This window comes from Budorcas taxicolor, chromosome 15 (assembly GCF_023091745.1).
Source record: "Budorcas taxicolor isolate Tak-1 chromosome 15, Takin1.1, whole genome shotgun sequence".
In the NCBI taxonomy this organism is placed as follows: domain Eukaryota; kingdom Metazoa; phylum Chordata; class Mammalia; order Artiodactyla; family Bovidae; genus Budorcas; species Budorcas taxicolor.
In genome coordinates, this window is record NC_068924.1 from 77,328,049 (window position 1) to 77,337,693 (window position 9,645).

The window sequence follows — 9,645 nt, forward strand, 5'->3', positions numbered from 1 at the left end:
AAAAGTGCAAAATAATCCACGTGAATATTAATTTAATTTGTGAGGGGAAATCTGTAGCTTTGTACATGCAAAATGACACATTCACTAATTCTACCTGCTTCTCAGTTAGAATGATGGCATTTTGGCGGGGGTACATGACATGTGCACAGTCTGGCCCCACAGCAGCTATTAGTATCAGCGAAAGAGAGACATTTATGCTGTTGTGTCTCTTAAATACAAAAATATTGGAGAAGGATTACGTATCATGATGTTTCTATTTTCAAAACAAAGGTCTCCGAACAGATCCACCTTTCATATTGGAAAAGGCATTAAATATCAGGCTTAAGTTTTTCAACTACTCAGTGATGTTATTATAATTTGAACAAAATTCCCAATTTGTTTATGTGTGAAGAGCTTTGAAATGTTGCCCATAATGCACGTGTGAGTTAGCAGAAATAAATTCACATGTGCTTCTCCTTTCCCCTCAGGAAAATAAAAACCATTAGCAAGACCACCATCTTTATGCACTTACATTAGAGAACTAAATGAAATACGTTGTTATTTCTTCTACCTCAGATTGTACTCTAATAGATAGATAAATATATCCTAAATTCATCAGAACATTTTTGAATAAGAAAAAATGTATTCTAACAAAGGATATAAACAATGTCAATACATATACCTGTGAACTCGGGCTGAAATAATCTTCTCTATTAATTTATTAATTTTAGCTAAGCTTGACTACTTGTATCAGTGAGAGAAAATTCACTTTTTCCCTCTGATTTTTAATTTTTTCTTTTTTTTTTTTTGTAAAGGGTAAAGTCCTTACGTTTTGTGAATTCCCTAAAGCTGTGTACCAAGCAGTAATCTTTTGACAAATGAATATTGATGAAATGCAGGGAACAAAAGTATCGCAATTTTACTTTCTTAAAATTGTCCTGCCGATCACTTTGCTCATGGCCTCTTTCACATCCTTGTTCCTCAGACTGTAGATCATGGGGCTCAGCATGGGGATCACCATGATGTAAAACACGGCCACCATTTTCCCCCGCTCCACAGACTCCTCCGTGGGACGTCTGAGATACATGAAGATAAGGGTTCCGTAGAATATGATGACCGCTGTCACATGGGACCCACAGGTGGAAAAGGCCTTGTGCCTGCCTTCCGCCGAGTTCATCCGCAGAATGGCAATGAGGATGAACAGGTAAGATAAGACAACTACAGTCAGAGAATATGTGAAATTGATGACGGCAAGTATGATCATGGTATATTCTTTTACAATGGTTCCAGCACAGGCCATTTTGATGAGAGGTGGGTCCGCACAGTAGAAGTGGTTGATCTCAATCTTCCCACAGAAGTACAAGCCATAGGTCCATAATGTTGCTGCCAGACTAATCAGAAAACCATACACATAAGGGAAAGAAATCAGTCGGATACAGACAGTCCTTGACATTTTGCTGCCATAGAGCAAAGGGTTCCCAATGGCCATGTATCTATCAAAGGCCATCACAGCAAGAATAAAACCTTCTACATGGACAAGAGCAATAAAAAAGAAACATTGGACCAAACAGCCAGCATAAGAAATCGTTTTTGTCTCTGATAACAGGTTTTCCAGCATTTTAGGAGTGACATTGGAAGAAAACCACACATCAACAAATGACAAATGACTCAAAAAAAAGTACATGGGGCTGCTGAGTTGGGGACTGACCTTAATTAACAGGATCATGCCGATATTACCCACCACCATGATCATGTAGACCAGCAGGAAAATGACAAAGAAGAGAACTTGCCATTCCCGACGACTGGTTAGTCCCAAAAGAATAAACTCTCTGACATCCGTGAAGTTGAGCATTTTCTCTGTTCTTGGTCAGTATTATTTACAAGCCTCTGTGATAATTAAAATGAAACAAATTCAAAATCAAGTATTTATTACTACTTTATATCTTTTTATGTCCCCTTTCAATTTTTACTGTATTAGTTATCTATGAATGTTATTCCATTCTTTTCAACAAACCATGTCTGAACACTTGCTATGTAACAGTCCCTCTGATAAGTATGAATACTAGATGGATAAATATACAACTCTAATTACGTAACAGTTGTATAAAATGTGATTGAACCAGGCTAGTACTAAAATTTGTAACTGGCCAATTGTCCATTAACTACTTTCTAAATACCCCTTGATTCTAACACTGGCATATTTGGTAGTCACATGTTTTTAAAATATTTATGGAGAGTTAGTTTCTCTTTTTAACACATCACAAATACTACTTTATGTCCTCCTAATTGTAACCATATTATCCTAGATTATAAATGGAAGCTACTTAATCAGATGTATTATCAGACCTCAGTTCAGTCACTCAGTCATGTCCGACTCTTTGTGACCCCATGGACTGCTGCACGCCAGGCTTCCCTGTCTATCACTAACTCCTGGAGCTTGCTCAAACTCAATTATCAGCCTTAGTTACCAGATAAAAAGTTATCCTTAATCTAAGCCTGCTAGTTGTGCTCATTTAAAGGGAGAGAACCTGGTCACAATAGTCATCAAAATAAAGAGGAAACCTCACATTCAAGCATTATGCATATTCCTTAGCTAAGGACTCTTTCATATCTAGCATGCAATTATAATCAACTAGATATCCTCCACTGTTATGTGCTGCAGATTAAGAAATAAGTAAAACAAAGAGATGAATGCTAATCTTTAGAGTGGTATTAATGTAACAAATACTATAATATCATACCTGTTCTAGAGATGATGAATTATACAGGAGGATATGCATAGGTCATATGCAAACACTAGGCCATTGTGTAGGAGGGACTTGAATCTCTACAGAGTTTGGTGTCTTGGGGAAAGAAGCAAACCCTGTTGGCTACTGAAGGAGGATTGTATTTGTCTCAAATGTGTTCAAGGGTCATTTGGAGCTTCCTGTGAACTTATTTGCCCAACAGGAACAAGAAGCAAAAATCAGATTACAGATTTACCTGTAAACTTACCAAATAATGCTAGTATATTACAGATGAATGGATAAGAAAGCTCTGGTACATATACACAATGGAGTATTATGTAGCCACTAAAAATAATACATTTGAATAAGTTCTAATGAGGTGGATGAAACTGGAGCCTATTATACAGAGTGAAGTAAGCCAGAAAGAAAAACACCAATACAGTATATTAACGCAGTATATATACGGAATTTAGAAAGATGGTAACGATAACCCTGTATGCAAGACAGCAAAAGAGACACAGATGTATAGAACAGTCTTTTGAACTCTGTGGGAGAGGGAGAGGGTGGGATGATTTGGGAGAATGATATTGAAACGTATAATATCATATATGAAACAAATCACCAGTCCAGGTTCGATGCAGGATACAGGATGCTTGGGGCTGGTGCACTGAGATGACCCAGAGGGCTGGTACAGGGAGCAAGGAGGGAGGGGGGTTCAGGATGGAGAACATGTGTATACCTGTGGCAGATTCATGTTGATGTATGGCAAAACCAATACAATATTGTAACATAATTAACCTCCAATTAAAATAAATAAATCTATATTAAAAAAATTTAAGATAATCTATTATTTTTGGAAAACAGTTGAATGCCCTGAACAAGAACACTGTTTGGCAATTTCATATTCAAAAATAAATTGATGAAATAAGTTGTAGAAACCATCATAAATAATGAGGAAACACAAAGGTGAAGGAGAGGTTTCATCCCTGAAAAGGACTGCAGACACATCAGCAGGGCATGCTGGTATTAAATCAGCAGAATGTGCTGTGGCTGCTAGTGGTGTTCACCCTCATGTGGGACTCACTGTGCACTGTTCGAGATCTTCTTTCCCTGAGCAGGGATGTAACCCATGTCCCCTGAATTGGGAGTGTGATGTGTTATCCACAAGACCGCTAGAGATGTCCCCACACTAACACATTTCTAAAGAATAAGCAATAGAGAACAGTTTGTTTGGCAAGTCAGATCTAATTGGGTGGTATCAAGGATGATCTAGGAAAAAAAAATGATGTGAAAAGGAGATCAAACCATTCTATCCTAAAGGAAATTCGTCTTGAATATTCATTGCCTGGACTGATGCTGAAGCTGAAGCTCCATTACTTTGGACACTTAATGCAAAGAGCCGATTCATTGGAAAAGATCCTGATGCTGGGAAAGATTGAGCAGAGGAGGAGCATGTTAGACAACATCAGTGACTCCATGGACGTGAATTTGACCCAACTCTCGGGAGATAGTGGAGGATAGAGGCGCCTGGCATGCTACAGCCCATGGGGTCACAAAGAATTGGACACAACTTAGCAACAGGAAAAACAAACAGCAACATGAAAAGGTAGTGGTGTTCAGTTCAGTTCAGTCGCTCAGTCGTGTCCGACTCTTTGCGACCTCATGAATCACAGCACGTGAGGCCTCCCTGTCCATCACCAACTCCTGGAGTTCACCCAGACTCGCATCCTTCGAGTCAGTGATGCCATCCAGCCATCTCCTCCTCTGGTGTCCCCTTCTCCTCCTGCCCCCAATCCCTCCCAGCATCAGAGTCTTTTCTAATGAGTCAACTCTTTGCATGAGGTGGCCAAAGTACTGGAGTTTCAGCTTTAGCATCATTCCTTCCAAAGAAATCCCAGGGTTGATCTCCTTCAGAATGGCCTGGTTGGATCTCCTTGCAGTCCAAGGGACTCTCAAGAGTCTTCTCCAACACCACAGTTCAAAAGCACCAATACTTTGGCACTAGGCTTTCTTCACAGTCCAACTCTCACATTCATACATGACCACTGGAAAAACCATAGCCTTGACTAGACGGACCTTTGTTGGCAAAGTAATGTCTCTGCTGTTGAATATGCTGTCTAGGTTGGTCATAACTTTTCTTCCAAGGAGTAAGCATCTTTTAATTTCATCACTTCAGTCACCATCTGCAGTGATTTTGGAGCCCCCCAAAGTAAAGTCTGACACTGTTTCCACTGTTTCCCCATCTATTTGCCATGAAGTGATGGGACCAGATGCCATGATCTTCATTTTCTGGATGTTGAGCTTTAAGTCAACATTTTCACTCTCTTCTTTCACTTTCATCAAGAGGCTTTTTAGTTCTTCTTCACTTTCTGCCATAAGGGTGGTGTCATCTGCATATCTGAGGTGATTGATATTTCTCCTGGCAATCTTGATTCCAGCTTGTGCTTCTTCCAGCCCAGCATTTCTCATAATGCACCCTGCATATAAGTTTAATAAGCAGGGTGACAATATACAGCCTTGACGTACTCCTTTTCCTATTTGAAGCCAGTCTCTTGTTCCACGTCCAGTTCTACCTGTTGTTTCCTGACCTGCATATAGATTTTTCAAGAGGCAAATCAGGTGGTCTGGTATTCCCATCTCTTTCATAATTTTCCACAGTTTACTGTGATCCACACAGTCAAAGTTCTTGGCATTGTCAATAAAGCAGAAATAGATGTTTTTCTGGAACTCTCTTGGTTTTTCATGATCCAGCAGATGTTGGCGATATTAGAAGGGAAATGAAAACTAGGGAAATAAAAATGATGGAGGGCCATATCAAAAATGGGCCTCCATTATTTTTTATTTCCCAATTTTTCATTTCCCTTCTAATTGTGCTCTCTCACTTTTTTCTTTATCCACTTTCTCCTTCTCTTTCTCTTCCCTGGTCTTTTTGTTTGAAAAAATGCTTTATGTGCATAGCCATCATCATATATCACATTCAGGTTTGTTTATCTTTATATCTAATTATATAAACAGGTGAGAAAGAGTTTAGAAAGAGAAAAGAGTATGGTATCAAAGAACTATATTTTCCCAAATGACCTTATTCTTTTTGGATAATTTTTACATAATCAATTCCTTACTGGAGAATACAAAATAATTAAGTTGGGCAAGTTTTATGCTTTCCAACTTTTTCAGATTCAATAGAATAAGAACTTTCCAGGTGAATAGCTGGAATTTTCCTTCACTTTGTTCAAAAAATATTTTTTAACAGTTCTGACAGTTGGCCAGCTTTTAAATTCTCCAGCCATTAGCATCCCGTTAGAATATTTTATAGAGAATTTCCTACTGCTTGGAGTTGGCATGAGGAAGATTCTCTTTTCCTGGTCTCAGTTTTGGTTTCACTGTGGAACCTGAGGGTAAAGATTCTTGGCTCAAAGAGGAATATGCAGAAATGAAATGCTGGCCTGGGGATATCTTACATGAGTCAGTTAGTGACTTAAGGTGGTCACTTGAATGCAAAGTAGTTTTGCATTAAATTGATTGCAGTGTGGCTTTAAGGCCAGACTGAACCTGCAAAGGAAGACTGACTCTATGAAGTCTGAGCCGACCTGTTTTCAGACTCCTTGGGTTTCTTCTTTATGCCTGGTATTCTGGCTACACATTGATCTGCAAGGCCATATGTTTCCAAAAAAGTTTATTTTTTGCTTAAGAAAGCTAGAGTTGACTTCTGTTTTGGCAAGAAATAAAGAAAAAAACATACTAGCAGTGACAATACTAGTGTTTGCTTTTTTCTGTAGACGTCATCTATATTTACTAAAAGTCTGCACTTTTCCGGTCACTGACATTTCTCTTTTTCCATCTAGTTATTTATAAATCATAAGTCTAATGTTGGTATCATACATGATTGAATAAATAAGTAGGCTTTTGATGGTTATAAATACACATAGAATAAAGAAATCTACCTACCAATGGGGGAAGAGCTGTCTTCAGAAAGAATATCAATGGCTCTTCTGAGGAATGATGAAGACCTAATTTATATCATTTGTAGGTTGATACCATTTTCCTAAGAGACTGCACAAATAAGTGAGGGTGAAATAATTACTTTTTAAGATAATTATTCTTCAATACATGAGTTCTCTGGAGAAATAACAACTGGGTACAAGGCAGATTTCCCATGGGACCCAACCTTCAGTCTCAATATTTTTCTTCTTGCATTGGGAAGTCCACACCATAGTATTGATGTCTGCCATGGATGCGCATACTACATTATATTTGCCATAATATTAGCTTAATGCAATTTCTTCCACCCCATTATCATAACTTTGTGTCACAATGTGCTACTACTTTACTTAGTGTTATGGATTGAATTGTGTTCCTTTATAATCCATGTATCAACATCTCTATTGTCAGTACTTCAGAATATGTCTGAATTTGGAGATAGCATCTTGAAAGAGGAAATTAAAGTGCCATGAGTTCATATGAGTGGGTCCCAACTCAAGATGACTGCTGTCTTTCTTATTATTTTTTTAAGAGATTAGTACATAGAAACTCACGAGGGATAGAGCACCTACAGACACAGGGAAATAACAGGCATCTGCAAACCAGACAGAGGCTTCAGAATGAAACCAACCCTACTGACACTTTGATCTTGAATTTATAGCCTCCAAACTAGGAGAAAATCCATCTCGCTGGTTTAAGCCTCCCAGTGTGTGGTACTTCGTTGTGGCAGCCCTAGCAAATCGATATGCTCTGTGTTTTACAAACAGAATGCTTTGATACTGGAATGAAGCTTTCCTTCTTTGCAGACTAGTGTCATTTTTTATATATGTTTAATCTTTATAGTGAAGTTTAATACACACATGCAAAATATACACAGCACAAACACATACAGCCTAATGAACAGTTAACACAGTAAGCAAACTTATAAGACCTGTTTCAAAAGCAAGGAGAAGATTAACACTGCTTCAGACCACATCTCACCTCCTTTCTCAGTTACTGTCCCTCAAGTTAGCTGCATCTTCACTTTTGATGGGCTTCCCCGGTCGCTCAGATGGTGAAGAATCTGCCTGCTGTGTGGGAGACCTGGATTCAATCCCTGGGTCAGGAAGATCCCCTGGAGAAGGAACTGACAACCCACTCCAGCATTCTTGCCTGCAGAATCCCATGGACAGAGAAGCCTGGCGGACCATGGGGTGGCAAAGAGTCGGACAAGACTGAGCAACTACATGATGTGATGATGATGTGATCATTTGTATCACTGTAGATCCCTTGTGTTGGTTTCTGAATTCTACATAACTGAAATCAAACAGAATATATTCTTCCATGTATTGTCTTTTAGTGAACTTTAGATGTCTGGTTATTGTGTGGATTATTGTCTTAGTTTGCTTGGACTGTTATAGTAAAAATAGCTTTTTTTTTTTTTTTTTTTTCCTGAGAGGTTAGTGGAACTCAGCTTTTGTTCAGTGATTTGGAAGACAAGGGTGATTCATGAAAATGCATATTAGGATCTTGATAAGAGGGAACCGGTCAACACAACACTAAATCTGTAAATAAATGGGGAGCCAAAGTGACAGCAAAGATAAAGAGAGGATAAATAACCTATTGGGCCTCCCTAGCGACTCAGCAGTAAAAATTCTACCTGCGATGCAGGAGCTGAAGGATACTCAGGTTTGACCACTGGGTTGGGAAGATACCATAGAGGAAGTCATGGTAGCCACTTCAGTATTCTTGCCTGGAGAATTCAAGGACAGACGACCCTGGCTGGCTATAGTCTATAGGGTGGCAAAGAGTTGGACACAATTGAAGAGACTTAGCACATACGCAAATTACCAATTCATATATATATATATATTTTTTTTCTTTTCTTTTCTTTTTTTTTTGCAAAGTGTATCCCCAGATGAAAGGAAGAACTACACATCCTAGTGAGGAATAAAAGTAGTCTGGGAAGGGGGCTATCATTTGCCAGATTAACAATGGTGGCCACTCCTGTAGTCACTCTCTACCTTGGCTAAAAGAATTCATTGTTCTTCACAGAACTCTTATCTCAGAAATGTAACAAATAATGGCATTCTTACACCCTTCTTGTCACTACTCAGGTTTAAAGGATGTAAGGTTCCTATCTGTAACAAATTTCAGTTCAGTTCAGTTCAGTTGCTCAGTCATGTCCGACTCTTTGCAACCCTATGGACTGCAACGTGCCAGGCCTCCCTGTCCATCACCGACTCCTGGAGTCCACGCAAACTCATGCTCATTGAGTTGGTGAGGACACCCAACCATCTCATCCTCCGTCGTCCCCTTCTCCTCCTGCCCTCAATCTTTCCCAGTATCAGGGTCTTTTCAAATGAGTCAGCTCTTCACATCAGGTGGCCAGTGTATTGGATTTTCAGCTTCAACCTCAATCCTTCCAACGAGCACCCAGGACTGACCTCCTTTAGGATGGACTGGTTGGATCTCCTTGCAGTCCAGGGGACTCTCAAGAGTCTTCTCCAACACCAGAGTTCAAAAGCCTCAAATCTTCGATGCTCAGCTTTCTTTATAGTCCAACTTTCACATCTATACATGACTATTGGAAAAACCATAGCCTTGACTAGACGGACCTTTGTTGGCAAAGTATGTCTCTGCTTTTTAATGTGCTCTCTAGGTTGGTTGCTGGGAGCCAGCATGAGGAACTCCGCCCATGGCAAAGGTCATGAGGAAGGAGGCTTCGGAATACGCAAAGATGGGATCGAGCCTCAGGAAACCCCCTGTTCCCAAGCATCTATCCCCCAAACCAGAGTCTGCCTATTTTACTGTTTTACGCTCTCACCTACACCTGTGACTTTATGGGGGGCTCTCCCCCATCACCTCTCTCGGAGAAGGAGTTAACCTACAGCTCCAGTTAATGAAAATTCCTGGGCATGACACGGGTGTCTCAGGTCAAACCTCTCTGCTGGCAGACTAGCTTGTGTGACAGAATTATCCA

The 9,645-nt window shown here is 39.6% G+C and overlaps 1 protein-coding gene across 1 annotated transcript; it reads right to left on the reverse strand.

The window, feature by feature from the left end:
• Positions 1-898: 898 nt before the first annotated feature.
• LOC128060628 (olfactory receptor 5M3) lies at positions 899-9,346 on the reverse strand. Its single transcript, XM_052653011.1, has 2 exons — positions 9,334-9,346; positions 899-1,836 (listed from the first exon to the last, which is right to left on the reverse strand). The coding sequence occupies exons 1-2, from the start codon at positions 9,344-9,346 to the stop codon at positions 899-901; spliced, it is 951 nt and encodes a 316-aa protein (XP_052508971.1).
• Positions 9,347-9,645: the final 299 nt, after the last annotated feature.